The following is a 15,975-nucleotide window of genomic DNA, read 5'->3' as shown; positions in this document are numbered from 1 at the left end:
GCTTGCCAGGCAGGCGCTTTTGCCGCTGAGCTAAATCCCCAGCCCCTTATACATACTTTTTAATCATCAATTTTGAACGTGCTCTTTCTTCTTAAAAAATTACCATAAAATAGTGTGCTGAGTTACACCTAATGTATCTCATTTCTGTAGGCACACTTTATGGTGATCACCTCTCTGTGATGACCACACTTCTCAGGACATGTATAGTCATGCCTATCAGTATGGCATGACTATACCTGCACTTCTCTTTAGGAACTTTTAGTTCTCCTCTGAAAAGTTTTCAGGCCCATCATATTCAAAAACGTGTTAATTATCCTAGAATATTCTTTTCCTAAGCATGCAGCTTCTAGGAAAGTCTAGTTTGTCATTAAAAATCCATAATGAAGTCTGTTTTCCATGGCATTTTAGGTCTCTTAAGAAAAACAAAATCCACAGTCTTCCGGATAAAGCGTTCATCAAATACACAGAACTTAAAAAGATGTAAGTAGCTATTAACAATGTATTTATGGGAAAACTCTTGTGATGTTTTAGAATGCTCTTGCTCTAAAAATAAAATAGAAAATTTAGGTGTTTCACTAAGTTTATGCTTTTTAATTTAATTGAGATTAGAAAATAAAACATTTGAAAACATGTTATCTTTCCATTTCATAATTTGAAGCAGCTAAAATGATTTTATTTGAACTTTTTCAGAGAGTAAATATGGAGCTGAGATAAAATATCTCAATAGAAAAATATGTAGTTTTATGTTTTTCTTTAAGTTTTTTAGTTTTTGCAGATTCAGAGACACTAGATATACTTTGTAATTTAGAACGCATGGATAGGAACAATCAGATCACTTAAGACACAAAAAGATAAGATACAGACTGCCTCCCAAGGTAATAAGTACAAAACCACAGTAATAGTTCAGAGATATCAGCATACCTAAGGAAGACAAAGTAAATAAATAGCACATTAGAAGTAGATAAGAAATGGCATTCCATCAAAGATGTTCTCAGCATCATTCAAGAAAGGTAACCCTGATATGAGAAATTTAATCCCTAGAGATAGGCTCTGTTAGAGAACAGAGATTAAATCATTCTCCACTACACTTTACCTGAACTCTCTTAATGCTATCCATATGCTTTTGCTTTGGTTCTTTACCAAGCAACTTTATGATGACTAATTTAACTTACCTGCTTTATAATGACATATTTGAAAAGTTGCATTGGAGAGGGAATAAGAATATTCCCTGTTCTTATTCATATTAGCAATTTGAATGGAATGAGATACCTCTTATTCAAATTAGCAAATTGAAAATATACAGATTCAGTATATACAGAACTCAGTGAGGCTCCATCTGCAAAGTACCATCAGTTTAGATAACAAAACCAGCAAGATAACACTACACATGTTGGAAGACCCTTGATAATATCACCATCTTGTTATTTTATCCTTCATCCAACAACATAGAAGTTTCCAGAACTGTATAATTTCTTTACAATCCAGGCACAAAAATGATATGAGTCTTTTCTGGTACTGGAGAAACACATTGGGATGGAAACATTGTGTTTATCAGCTTTTCATCACTGTGACAAACACCTGAGCGAATCAATTTAAAGGAGGAAAAGTTAACTTTGACTCACAGTTTCAGAAGTTTAACTTATCAGTGGTTTATCAGAAGTTTCAGTCCATGGTCAGCTATCTCCATTGTTCCTGGGCCTGAAGAGAGGCAGTAGCATCATGGCAGAAGAGTGGAGTGGAGGAAAACTGCGCCCCTCATAGTAGGCAGGTAGCCAGGAATCGGAAAATGTGTGAATGAGGCCCAGACAAAGGACCACGAGACAAATTCTAGCCTTCAAAGGTGCTACTCTGCCCCAAGGACCTACTTCCTCCAACCAGGAGGAGGGGTCTCTAAGAGCCCATTTAATTAACTTATCAGTGGTTTAATCCATTGATGAGATTAGCACCCTTATGTTTCAATCTCTAGTCTCCATCTCTGAATATTGTTGTATTGGGGACTAAGTACTATACATGAGTCTTTGGGAGACACTCATATTTAAACCATAACAACCATCAATGATTCCATATTCATTACTTCCCTCATACAAGAAAGGAAGTCACTGAAGAAAATCCACTAGATAGAATCTTTTGTGAACATAAATATACTTACCAGCCTTGATTACTGCCTCTGTAAATCCCAGCTGCTGTCAGCACCTCCTGCTCCACCTGAGAGTATGTGGTCTTATTGTCATTGTCACACTGGAGTAGCTACTTATTGGCGCTGGGCTTCCAAACTCTTCTAGAGAAGAAATCCTAAGCACAGTGAATCCAATTTTCCTGGAAATCCTTAAAATCACAGCATGTTCATTCTTTGAATCAATATTGTTGGAGTACTTCTAGAACAATGCTCAAGGGAGAAAAAAAAAAAGTAGCAGTAGCATAGGGAAAGTGAACAGTTCTTGTTTTAGAGTGGTTGCTTAAATTCTGTGTTAAATTTCCATCACTATAACGAATACCCGAAATAATAAATCAAAAAGAAAATGTTTACTTTGGCTCACAGTTCTTGAAGTTTCGGTTGCACTGGGCTTTTGATAGGGTAGCACATAGTGGCAAGCTGTGCAGAGAGCCGCAAAGGGTCTCTCTTCGGACCGAGAACAAAGCAGAATAAGGAAAAAGAAGGAGCTGGGGTCCTGCCGTCCCCTTCAAGGGCACCCCCACCCAGTGACCTGAAGATCTCCCACCAATGTCCAGTGGAGCCAAGCTGAGCTCTAAGCCCTAACATATGGGATTGGGGGGATACTTAAGATTCAGACTATAACAAAATGTATCATCCAGTATCACAGAAATGATAAGAATTTCTAATCAGATCTTGTACGCCAGGTAACTAAAATGTGCAATGGTTAACTCACTCATGTAAGATCTACAACTAGATTGTGAAAGAGTCAGAATTAGAGCCCAGTTCTCATGTTCAAGGAACTGTATTCGGTTTGGTTTTGGTTTTGTGTTTGTTTTGAGTTTTTGTTTGTTTGTTCGCTGCATTTTGTTTGTGGAGTTGGTTTATTTGGGTTTTGTTTTGTTTTTGTGTTCTGTTTTGTTGTTGTTGTTGTTGTACTGGGTACTGAACCCAGGGCCTTCTCACTGAGCTATCTCCCGGCCCGTTTCTCATTTTTTATTTTGACAAGGCCTTCTTAAGTCGCTAAATTGCTGAGGCTGGGGCTCAAATTTGCGATCCTCATGCCTCAACCTCAAGCAGTGCTCATTTTATCAAAACAAAATCTTAAACCAGGTATGGTAGCACAGGGCTGTAATCCTAGCATTCTGGGATTGCACCCCAAGTAAATGTTTAATTCTGCTTTGTCCAGGAAAATTTCAGCACCACATCCCAACCTGAATATCACTCACCAGTGTTTCTCTACATGCAAGCTGCTGTTTGACGCTTTCTAGGCAGCTTGATTTGCAGAAAAGAGATTATAAGACTACACTATAACACTAGTTAAGGGTCTATTATATACAAAAATACAGCACCAAGAATAAATTTTAATTCCTTACATTTAGATAATTACTTTTTAAGGTTTACAAAGATTATGAATATTTGGAATTTTTATTTGGGCTTTGATTCTTAAAGTTAGTGAGGAGGAGATGGAATGGGGAACCCACTCTTACAGAAGAGAGATTGTTTGCCAAAAGTTAACAGCTGACTAAAACCCTGAGAAGGCTGGCCTCATGGCCCAGTGTCAATATTGTTACCATCAGTTAAACCATCCATTAGCTAAACTTTGATTTGAAAGTAACTCAAATCCTCTGCAAGCATGACTCTAATATCCTGAAGCAGCCCGGTGTTGTTTAAGTCTCTTTTTCTCCCCACCCTCTTTCCCTCGCGTTTCAGCCCCTCCTTCCTCATACTTCCAGAAAAACCTCTCCAAGCCCTAGTCCCACCCCATACCTTTTTTATCTTACAATTCTTCCCAATTCTACCTATAGCAGCCCAAGTAACCAACATAATAAAAGCCAAATCATTGCCAGGGACTGATGGCAGAGGAAAGAAGCTAGACCAGCATCAACAAGAGCTCTTGATAGCAGATAGCAAGAGAGCAGAAACTTACAATACCTACATGTTCATTCATTCTTTCCATAAGTATTTATGGAAATGTACAAGTGTGAGGCACCAAGGAAACAGCAGTAAACAATATATGTGGAAAGCCTTCTCCTTACAGAGATTGAATTCCAAAAGAGAAAGACAGTCAATAAACAAAACGTAACATTCATAATGTGGGCTGTGGGTGTTGTACGGTGGTAGAAGACTTGGGAACATATGCAAGACCCCAAGCTCAATCCCCAGCACTGCAAATTTTTAAAAAGTACATAAATTTTTGGATGGTGATTAGAGCTATAGAAAAAAGTAAACCAGAAAGAGGATTAGGAAGTGTTGGACAAATGGCATTTCAAACGCTACATTAATAAATCTTGCCCACATTACTAATGCCCAAGTTATTGCTAAAGTTTCCCATAATTCCTAGATTTACTCCCACACAGATAATTGAAAGTGCTCCTAATCATTGTCCTACCTAACTCTACAGTATTTAAAGCAGCTGCCACCACTTGCTACCCTATCACAAATCTCTTCTCCAGTCTTTGTTCCTTCTAAGAGGACATAGTTTCAAATATGTTCATCATTCTGGCCACACTAGTATATATACATATTCTTCCCATAGTGTCCTTAATGTGTGATATCTACAGTAAACATAATATAATCATTGTGACATGACTGGGGCAAATAGGGCAGAATTATACTGTCTTTCCTTCTGCACTCTGAACGGCCTAAGATTATATTGTTCTTTGGTGACTACTGATACCCTAACTGGTAGTGATCTTGCCTTTACAAACATTAATCCCACACCATCTGTATCATTGCTCAATGATATGCTCCTTCCTGTACTTGTACACTTAGCCCTTGAGAAGGAGTTATGTATCTTTAAATGTGTTACTGATCAATTTCACCCTGTTAGATTCAATATTCTTACTAAGTGGTAAAGATCTTTCTGGATCATCCAACATATTCACTATCCCTCCTATATTTCTGTCCTCTGTAAATAAGAGGAATCATATTTATCCAAGTCATGGAGTAAAATATTAAAGAAGGCAACAGCACCAAATTGTTTTTCCATATTCCTTCATCATCTTCCTTCAGATAAGAACGATCTGACTATTTTGTCCATAAAAAAGTCATATCACTTGATCACTGCCTTATAGCCATAATAGTGTCTAGACAGAAACAAGAGATGATGAAGCGTGTGCTAGAGAGGTCATTGAATCATTACTGTAGAAGCCAGGCCATTCTGTCTGGTCGTCCTTCAGAGAAATTAAAGTTAATCTGTGTGCTCTGTTTCTCTTGAACTGCCCTATTCACTTCCTCTTTGAGGTCTGCCAAAGCAGCATTGCAATAGGTTGCTCTAGGAGCTTAGCAGACTTGTCCCGAGCCTACTTCTTCCCTTTCTGGAAAATCAAAACAATATTAACCAACTTTCAATTTCCAGCTACTCCTTTTCTCTCCACATTCCTCAGTAATTGATTGTGATTTGATTTTCTCACTTTTAGTGTTTCTCAATGTCTGGGATAAACTACAAACCAGAGAGATTTATTTCATTTTGGTTAATATATTATACCACTTTAAACTTTCACTGTCCCTACCCTGTATCCTTTCAGTTCACTTCAATCCCAAGCCTATTTTCTTTGAGAAGACAGGAAGAAAGGAGAAATTAGGAAATAGGCTTTCGTTGCCCTACATCACAATGTGAAACTTGTAGAGACCAAGTGCCCAAATTGTAACACTAAACTCTCTATTTATTGCAAGTGCCAACACTGCAATTAAACCTATTTCCTGAAGCTTTACTTCAGAAAAACCAACTCTACACTAACATTTTTTTGTCTTAAAAGAAAAACTCAATAACACATGTGCTATAGATCTGCCACCACTGTGGTCTGCATTATCTTGCAGTATTATTACACAAATCCCAGGAGGCAAGCTTGGACTTCTTAACAGGTTCTTGCTTCTGAAGTATAACTAGAAGTACATGTTTATTGCCCATTATTTCCCTACTAGGGGTTGAACCCAGGGCCTTCACACTTAAATACATTCTCAACCCCATTTTTATGTTTTACTTTGAGATAGATTTACCCTAAGTCTAGGTACTAAAGTATCCAGGCTAAATGCAAACTTTTGATCCTCCTGCCTCAGCCTCCTAGAATGGTGAGATTACAGGAGTATACCACCACACCCCACTGCCCACAGTATCCTTTACTTTCTGATTTTTTAACATGATGTGGGCTGTATTTGTGAAACTCTCATGTGTTTGCAATTTTGCATTCCTGTAACAAAATATCAGAGAGAAAACAACTTAAAGGAGGAAAGAAATATTTTGGAGCACTGCTTCATTATTTCTGGGTCTATGGCAAGAACATCATGGTGGGGAGCACATGGTAAAGTAAAGCTGCTCACCTTATGGAATACAGGAAGCACAAGAAAAGCAACAGACAGAGACAGAGACAGAGAGCTAGAGAGAGACCAGAGCCAAGACAAAGTCTTCAAGGGTACACCCCCAAGGATGTACTTCCTCCCACTAGGCTCCACCACCAATATTTCTAACACCTCCCAGTAACCCATCAAATTATGAGTCTATCAGTAGATAAATCCACTGATGAGATCAGAGCCCTCATGAGCCAATAACCTTCCAGATCACAAACCTCTGAACACCTTTACAGAGGAGATCAGTCCTTCAATATATGAGCTTTTAGGGGGGCATTTCAGATCCAAGCGATAACACTTCCCTTTCATCCTTGAGTTCTGAAGGACCTTTGGCCAGGGCCACCATACCTGCTTTCCGAGTTGGGTGCCTTCCCGGTTCTGCCGTAGTTCTGTGTGCCTGCGCCTCACCTCCCCTGGTGAACACATTGTAGCACATGTAGTGTGGACCTAGCGAGGACCGATGAGCACTGGTCAATGAAATGCCAAGCAGATGCAACGTGCAGGACTCTTTCTTAATGGGAAGAGCAAAGAAACAAATAGAAATACTCAAAGAACATTGGGAAGAGGTCCCAAAATGTAGGGCGTTTTTGCCTAAAACAAAGATTTTCCACTGGAGATGGCTGATAAAGCATAGGTTGAAAAGGTTGTTGAACCAGACTTTGAATGCCAATCCAATGGAATCTGGATGTCATTCAGTTTGAACAGAGAAAGATATGCAAAAAATGTGTTTTAGGTTGCATGGTGCTAATAGAGTTCATCTGCACTTTTAAATTGCGTTGGGATTTACCCTAAGGGAGCATAGAATTTAATGTCAAGCGAGTCTCCAGACTCAAATGCTCTAAATCTTCACAGTGGAATTGAAGTTGTTCAGGCATTGGGAAAAATAAATTCCTAGATCAAAATTAAATTTTAATTACAACATGAACAAAAATTGCTTAACTCATCTGAAAGTTTTTATAATTTATTTGTTTTCTTGTTTGAAAAATCTTTTAAAATGTCAGAACTTTCAAAAGTTGAAAAGGGAAAAGCAGTTTCAGATGACCTTTCAGAGAAATAAAATATAATTTATGTTATTGACTGTAATACATTATCACTGCTACCATGGAAACCAACAGCAGTTCTCCGACTCCTTGTAACATGAGCCCTTATATAAATTAACAATTCCTTCTTCAACTGGTCCTTGTTCAATGCAATCACTGGCAACAAAATATAACTCAAGGTATCTTCTTGGCTCTGGAGTACAAAACATCGCATTTTAAAATACCTTACAAACATACATGTCATTAAAGTATGTATTTGCCTTAGTTTCAGGTACATAAATTCCTGGTGTTTCTGCTTGAAAAGTCATGACAGCTGAAACAGCAGGAATGCATGGATTAATACATTATTTTTAGAAAAGTGAAAAGTATATTCAACGGGCTCGTATCTCAACCATGAATAAAAAGAAGGCGCCACTTGCCAATTTGTCCTGTTCCCAAATTTCCTTCACCTTTCTAAGCTATGGTTTTGCAGAAGAAAATAGATACTGATGTCAGACCTTAAATTCAGTAGCTTACATCTGAGACCTGAGACTTGAGGCTGTAGGTCTTTTTTCAAAGCAGCCAGTAGCTAAACAGAAGACTGGAGGCTCTTTATTATTTAAGGAGCTTGAGTCCTGGGTGATGCCAGTGAATGGAGATAATTTATACACATCAGGTGAATCATTCAGATTGTTGGTTTTACTCTTTCTTTCCTTTGGCTTCTCACACCAAAGTACAAGGTCAAATTCACAGCTGCACCTATCTCTTTAAGATGTAGATAAAATATGCATTGCACCTTTGAATTAATCATCTTGAATAAAATATAAACAGCACTAGTTCAGTAGTCAATTTTATATGTAAGAGAAACTTCAATATGTCTTCATTGGAGTATTATATTCTTGTTCAGTTTTCACTTGCTACTATAACCTAATTGACCATATTAGCTTTCATTACATCAGTCCAAGAGCTCTGAAAATGCTAACACAGATACTGATCTGTGTGGGTCTGTCCTATTCATAGCACCACCTTAAACCAAAAGCAGAACATACGCTGCACTGTGAAGCAACTCCCCAAAGATGTGGGGGAGGATAGTGAGGTCACACTGAGTGTCAAGTTTATTTTGCAGGATTAAAATTGATGGTTTGTGTGTGTTCTGTAGTATCAGCCCTTTCCACTTGGTGGTGCACAAGGAAAATGACAATTTTCATGTAACAGCTGGGGTAAAAGAATGGTTTGGCTAGTAACTAGAAACCACTCTTGGCTTTATTTGGCTATCCTAAGTCCTAAGGAAGTCAATATCTTAGCACTTCTATAACATATTCATGTCCAGAGGCAAAAGCTGGAAAACTCTGTTAGGGAATAATTGTGATATAACAAAATTTAAAGTACAGCTAATAAGCATGTGTTCCACCAATAGATTTGCTGTAAATGACCATAACAATTAAAAAGGTGCTGTGTAATATTTTAGGAATCAATTTAAATTAAAACAAGAAAAAAGGAAGCCATTCAAAAGACTAGATAGCAATTAGTTACTATGGTTAGTGTCAGTATTTCTTGCCTCTGAAAGCTTTTAGAAAATATGAATTCAGAATAACCTCCAATTGTATAATGAGGGCAGGAAATAGGAATTATTTACTTAGATACTCCTTGCAGTGCTACTATTGAGCCCAATCTGTATTGCTAAGTCGCTTGGGATGAAGTGGATCAGGATTCTGCAGGCGGAAGTGGCAGATGGGACCCAGCTCAACCGTTGACAAGACTCTGAATGCTTCACTAACTCATTTTGTGCTTTTCATTTGACATCTTGAAATGGAAAGAAAAAACTGCCACCATCCTCCCCCTGCTTTATTCATAGGAATAAAATGAAGAGAAACAAGGAGATAAAAGCAAACTCTGTGCTGAAAGAAAAAAAAATTCAGCAGGGTTAGGCTGGTGGGTCTCCCACAACCTGCGATTCCCAGTCAGAACAAGCAGGTTGCATAGTTCCAGCTTGCAGACATAAGTCTAAATCCACCCCAAACACATCACAACACAGTTCAGTGCTGCGAAGCAGAGATGTCTGAATCTCCCAGCACAGGTGCTATCAGAGTGGCACTCTTTGGCTTGCTTCATAAACATCTCTCACTGATGTCATATCTACCCCCAGGCATGTGACTCAGGGCTTTGTACAATTCCACAAATTGCCTTCAAGTGGAGAACTGGAAGGCCACATTCAATAATCAAACAAACTTCATAAACAATAGTCACTTGACTCTTCTTACTCCTTTCAGGTTTCTTCAGGATAATTGCATTAGACACATATCCCGGAAAGCATTTTTTGGATTATACAATCTGCAAGTATTGTGAGTAACTTCTCTGTGATTACATTATGGGTATAAATTTAAGAAAAGTCTAAAGGCTACTTTTCAAAACCTGACTTGGTTATAGAGAAATGGGAGGAATGAGGTATCTCAAAGTACTTATATGAATGACCATGCCAAAAGAATTAATTATTCAAAGATTCCAACTTCTACCAGAAGATACATCACATCATCACATCATCTTCTTCACATCATCTTCTCTGTCTTGGGCAACTTCCACAATATTTTAGCATTTTTTTCTAACTTATTATATACTTGTAAAAATGTTAGACTCCTAAGGATGTGACCCAAAAAGGACAAAGGCAAAAATTGCCTTACACAATTAGCTATTGTGCCCAGAAGCATTGTTTTTGGCCATTTCTCTTGTGCTGGCTGCAGTTTTGCACACACTAAACCTGTGGTCACTGGTAACGCCCAGTCAGCCCATGGTGTTTCCCCACTGCACAGCCAGCAGGAAGCTCTCCGAAGCAGATGTCCACACTTCCTAATCATCATCAGTGGGCTAGACTCTGATTACATGTGACTAAAACGGAGTACTGCATTTGCCTAATTAACTCACTCGTGCTATTTGTAGATATCTCAACCACAACAGCATTACAACTCTCAGACCTGGAGTATTCAAAGACTTACATCAGCTAACTTGGCTGTAAGTATGCTACTATTCATTTCCCCCATAAACACTCATAGTCTTACTGCTCAGTGTATTAGGTACTTTTCTCACTGCTGAGACAAAATACCCAATGCCCAAAGTTAAGGGAGGAAAGGTGTATTTAGCTCACAGTACGTAGAGGCTTCATTTTATAATCGGCTGGCTCCAAGGCAGGGTGGCTTGACCGAGGAAAACAGCTCTTGGCAGGCAGAATGTAGCAAAGCAGCAAGGCACCTTAACAGCATCTTTCTACCCCTTTTATATTGTATCTAGGCTGCCGGGATTAGGGCAGTGCCAAACCAATCAGTGGACTGATTTAGTAATCACATAACCTTAATCCCAGCATCACATACTCTAGGTCCAGCCTCCTCTGTAAAAGCCCCACTTATGACCACATGAGGCTTTGGGGGCACAAATAGACCCAAACCATAACACTCAGATAGTCTTTACTTTGGGATGTATCCTGTTTATTACACTTATTTATGTTTCCAGTTTTCACATCATATGAAGCACTGTACCCAAGCAACATAGACAGTTGCATGTCAAGCAGTGGTTGTATGGAAAGGGAGCTGGCCATGCTTTTTCAGGGGGCCATCTGCACCCAGCATTAGGGGTACAAAGCAGCCTCCAGTCACTCAGGGTTTGCCAAGCTCAGAATCTCTCAATTTCAATGGCATGATGGGTATTTGGACCCACATAATCCTTTGTTCAGAGGAGGCTGAGAGAATAGTACGCCCTGTGCATTTTGAGGTGTTTAGTATCATCTTTGGCCTCTACTCATTAGAAGCCAGCAATATATACCTTTCCTGAAGAGTTGCAATAAACAAAAGAATGTCTCCTGCCATTGCCAGTTGTTGCCTATGAAGAAAAATTGCCCTTTGTCAGGAACTGCCCACCTGAAAAATCAATTAAGGGTGTTTTCTGATTCCCAGAGCAGCCAGAAAAAAGTCTGAAAATATGATAACTCGTGGCATCTCACCACTCTCCAGATTGAGTGAGCCACAGCTTTACCTCCAAGAGTCTCAAATTGTCAGTCTGTGCTTTTGTGAATTAAACAAAGGGTAGTAGAAAGCTGTTCAGTGTGCTCACTGTCATTTGTCATAGCCCAGTTTAGCCTGGGCTAGTGGAAAAAGCTAAGGGTTTGGCTTCAGGTCGACCACTGTGTGTGTGCCTGGCCCCATGTGTAATCTCCAGGACAACTTTCTTAATCTCCCTATTCCTCTTTTTTTCTTATCTGTAAAGTGCAATCATGTTTCCTTGTAAGAGGGGTGGCATGGGAATTAAATCACATAGCATAAAGTGGGGCACCGAGAGCTCCTGGCATACAGTAGGTATTCATTGTGACCACCTTCTCCCAATCACAAACCTCTGAGAGTAACTGGGAATGGAATCTGGCTTCAAAAGCAATGAGGGAGAAAGAGGCTTATTTTCTACCTCACAAACCTCTGAGAGTAACTGGGAATGGAATCTGGCTTCAAAAGCAATGAGGGAGAAAGAGGCTTATTTTCTGGCAGTCTAATTTCATCTACACGTACCTCACAGATCTAGAGAAAACATTCCTAAAATTGTTTTGGAACCGGAAAAGACCTAGAATAGCAAAGGCAATACTGGCCAACAAAGGCAAGGCAGAAAGCATCACAATCCCTGACTGATTTCATCTACAAAAATATCTTAATAGTTTAAAATGGTGATTTGAATATAAAAATATATTAATTCTTTCACCTCCAAAGCTCCCTATGAATGGTTTCACAACCATTCATTTATTGTACAAACCTGAATGTATCATGTAAACATCTTGAGGCCAAAGGATCATTTATTATTTCCTAAGACTTTAGGTTGTTATCATTCTTCAGTCTGATAACCAGTAGGTCAAAGCATTTATGGAGCCTATATTCAGCCCGTAAGTGCTACTTAGCTAGACCTGGGCATCTCAAGATGAAAGATACACCTAGGTCTTTAAGTCTAGCAGGAGGTAATCAGAGAGAGAGAGAGAGAGAGAGAGAGAGAGAGAGAGGAAACAATCTGAATGCTCCTCTTCCTCCTCATCCTCCTCCTCTCTTTCCTCCTCTCCCTCTTTTCCTCTTCAATCCTCTCCTTTTCTTTCTTCACCTCCTTCACCACCACCACTACTAATCAGTCAAGAACCACCTTGATGCAAGTTGCAGAAATTTAGAGGAAAGCATGATCTGACAACGGGGTGAAGAAAAAGCTTTCAGGGAGGAGACATCTGTCCAAATAGGGAAAGACATGAAGGACCTGGTCAGGTGTTAGAGGAGACAGGATAGGCTTGGACCTTTCATTTTTTTTCCTGGTGTTATTTCAAAAACATCTCTAACACTGGAAATGTTTTGTCAGAATTCTAGATGACAATCCAATAACCAGGATTTCACAGCAATTGTTTACTGGATTAAATTCTTTGTTTTTCCTGTAAGTATTCATCTACCTTTCAATACATCTGTCTGCAAATTGCATTGAGATCTAACACTAGCATCCAGGAAAAGATTCAAAGATAGATCAAACCCACGAAAATCTATATTAGCCCCTTCCTGTATTTCCAGCAACAGTTACTATTGCTATTTCCTGACCATGGCTCAAACAGGGCAGCTGCCCAGACTATGTATAAATGTATATTTTAAGCCTAGAAGTTGACTTTTTAAAACTCCTTTAATTTACTAAAGTCCTAAGACATGCTTTTATTTGCAGTGGTTAACCAAGATTCATTTGTATATTCTGTTCATTTTTCTATCCTAACTACATTAAATCTCACAGGAGCTCAGCTCCAACTCCATTTTTAACAGAGGAAACTGTTTGTGCTCATCAAGAGTCACTGAAAATTCCAAAATCTTTGTCCTACCATCAGAGCTGTTCTCATAATTGCATTTTCACCGTTCATTAATATACTAGAGTGATTTATCAGCAGGGGATTATTATGTTCCTTTACAGTTGATTATACAGCATCACTATTTTTCCATTTGCCAAAAGGGACCACAATATCATAAATTAATCGTGCAGTTTAGCATGCTCATGAGTTGTTTTCTTTTCCCAAATTCCCCCTTCTGTCACTTTTTAGATTTAATGTGGTTTCCGATATGGCCCTTTAATGTTACAAATGATTAATGTTTCCCACAAGAAGAACTTTGGATGTTTGGCACTGGAAATAATTGCAAACTTAAAGAAAAATTATCATGAACTTCAGCATTATTAGTTGATATATACTTTTGTTTTATCTCATAAACTGCCTAGTGTTTATCCCTAGAATGTATATCATATTATACATTTATAGTTTCTTTGACAACATCTGCTCCCTAGTGCTTGCCTTACACATATTTAAATACCATTTTTGAAGGTATAGTTATGTATCTCTATATACTTCATCCTACCATATTAATTTTAATATGCAAGCTTCTACATTGTAATATAGCAAAAATACTATTCTTAAAGTGGCATATTATTTTGCTTCTCATTAATATTTTCTTTTATAAAGGTCTATGGTTAATAACTACTTAGAGGCCCTCCCCCAGCAGATTTGTGCGCAAATGCCTCAACTCAACTGGATGTGAGTATTCGTTTAGGATCTAATTTGTTGTTTTGCACAGGTTAGGAAGTCTAGCCATGAAGTTCATTCACAATTACCTTGAAGGTCCATCACTGATTTCTTTTCAAAACCAAAACGTGCCATGTTACTTCCCAGTTTAAAAGTCCTTTGAGGGGTCCCAAAGGAGAGAGGGTAATGTTCCACCTTCAACCTCGCATTTTCCATCCACCACCCCAATAATCTCTTTTCCTGCCTCTTCCCTGCGTGTCTCTCCTTCCAGATGTACCAAAATACTCTCCGCACATACTGATCCTTGAACTTGAAAAGTCTTTCTCCCTTATTCGCTGGACTAACTCCAGCATTTCCTTCCAAAATCAACTAAAATTTACCCACAGGAAGCTGTTCCTCACACTAACCATTTCAGTACCTGCCTTTGTACCTCCTACAAATCTCTACCGTGCCGCCATTTTCTACACCTCCCACCTATCTCCGGATACCTGTCAATAGTTTATTTCTTTGTCTGTTCCCTACTTATGTCATCTATAAGTTCTTTGATTACAGAAATCAATAGTATGATTTCCCAGTATTTGGACAATGACATAGTAAGGGCTTTATAAATTTTTGATGGGTGGATATACTAAATCAATTCCACTCCTTGTTAGCTTTTAACAATTACTTGTTTAAAATGTTAAAGTTGTATCATGGCTTTACCATCACTACCCACTCTCCTCTGGCACATGTTGAGGTGTGATCAAAATATATGGTGAATGTTTACTTTTGTTTTTGGTAAATTTACTGTGGTAAAATACACACTGCTATTAATCACCCTCAAAATACTCCCCCTCATTTTTAAAACATGTATCCCATCATTCTTGCCATTCTCGGAAGCACTTCTGGAAGTCCTCTTTTGTGAGTGTCTACAAGCTATGGCCAAAAATATGGTGAACGTTGTTGCTGAGCACTACCCAACAGAAAAGTGGGCTCGTAAAAACATTGTTATGTGTCCTTATCCACTTTAACCACTAAATCGGGTACCTTGCAGCTTCTAGCTCTTTCCTAAGGTTAAAACAATCATAAAAGATGTTTTGAATCTATTCTGAGTATCAAGTCCGCTACAAGATTGTAATTAAAAACACAAAAGAAGACTTCGATAAACTGCTTCTGAAGCTGGCAAGAACAATGAGATAAATGTGTGCAAAGTGAGGGGGAGGACTTGGAGGGGAATTAACGGTAATGTGTCTTTCACTGTACCAAGTTTTTTATTTAAAAATTCACTGCATTTTTATTACACCATGACTATATTTTTAAAGGGCTTTTAGAAAAATAGTTTTCACATGTGTGCATTATTAAAAATGACAGTAATGAACTACAAGCTATCAGAATAAAGTTCACTAGGAAAAAACACAGAGAAACTAAACAAGTTTCTGTACATAGCGGTAAACAAACAGGAAGGAGCAAGAAAATAGCAGAGGTCCAGGCTGCCCTTCTTCCTGCAAACTGGGTATCGACAGGAGAACCAAACAGGTCAGGAAGCCGTATCAGAGTTCAGGGTTCCTGAGATGCTCATTTTCATTGTAAGCCCCTACAAACGTTAGGGAAAAAACAGATTCCCAGTAAAAATACAGAGTTAGCAAGATGGCCTGGTCACAAATGAGAAAGGACCCTTATATCCACTGGGCAAAAAGTAAGAGGTCAAACTGCTCCTATTTAAAGGCAGGAGACAACTGGCCTGGCCTGGCTTTTCCTCCTTCCACCAGTAGGACAATTGTTCTTATAATTCCACATGTTGTAACATGGGAGAAAATGAAAAGCGCTTTTCCCTTTCTACTCAGCAATACTTGGACTTTTTCATTTATTATATTTAATCACAGCAGTAGAGTAAAAGATATACACCAACTTCCTACAAAAAC

General features: G+C 38.6%; 1 protein-coding gene across 1 annotated transcript in view; it reads left to right on the top strand.

The window, feature by feature from the left end:
* Positions 1 to 15,975, top strand: part of Rxfp2 (relaxin/insulin-like family peptide receptor 2) — a 55,316-nt gene that overhangs the window by 18,529 nt on the left and 20,812 nt on the right. The window contains exons 5-9 of the mRNA XM_013515731.1: positions 409 to 480; positions 9,792 to 9,863; positions 10,456 to 10,527; positions 12,886 to 12,957; positions 14,015 to 14,086. Of these exons, the coding sequence (XP_013371185.1) occupies positions 409 to 480; positions 9,792 to 9,863; positions 10,456 to 10,527; positions 12,886 to 12,957; positions 14,015 to 14,086 (360 nt within the window). The remainder of the gene's footprint in view (positions 1 to 408; positions 481 to 9,791; positions 9,864 to 10,455; positions 10,528 to 12,885; positions 12,958 to 14,014; positions 14,087 to 15,975) is intronic.

This window comes from Chinchilla lanigera, unplaced genomic scaffold (assembly GCF_000276665.1).
Source record: "Chinchilla lanigera isolate Chin_1 unplaced genomic scaffold, ChiLan1.0 scaffold00030, whole genome shotgun sequence".
Taxonomy (NCBI): Eukaryota; Metazoa; Chordata; class Mammalia; order Rodentia; family Chinchillidae; genus Chinchilla; species Chinchilla lanigera.
Note: the sequence above shows the minus strand (reverse complement) of the source record. Positions and strands in the feature narration are given on the sequence as shown.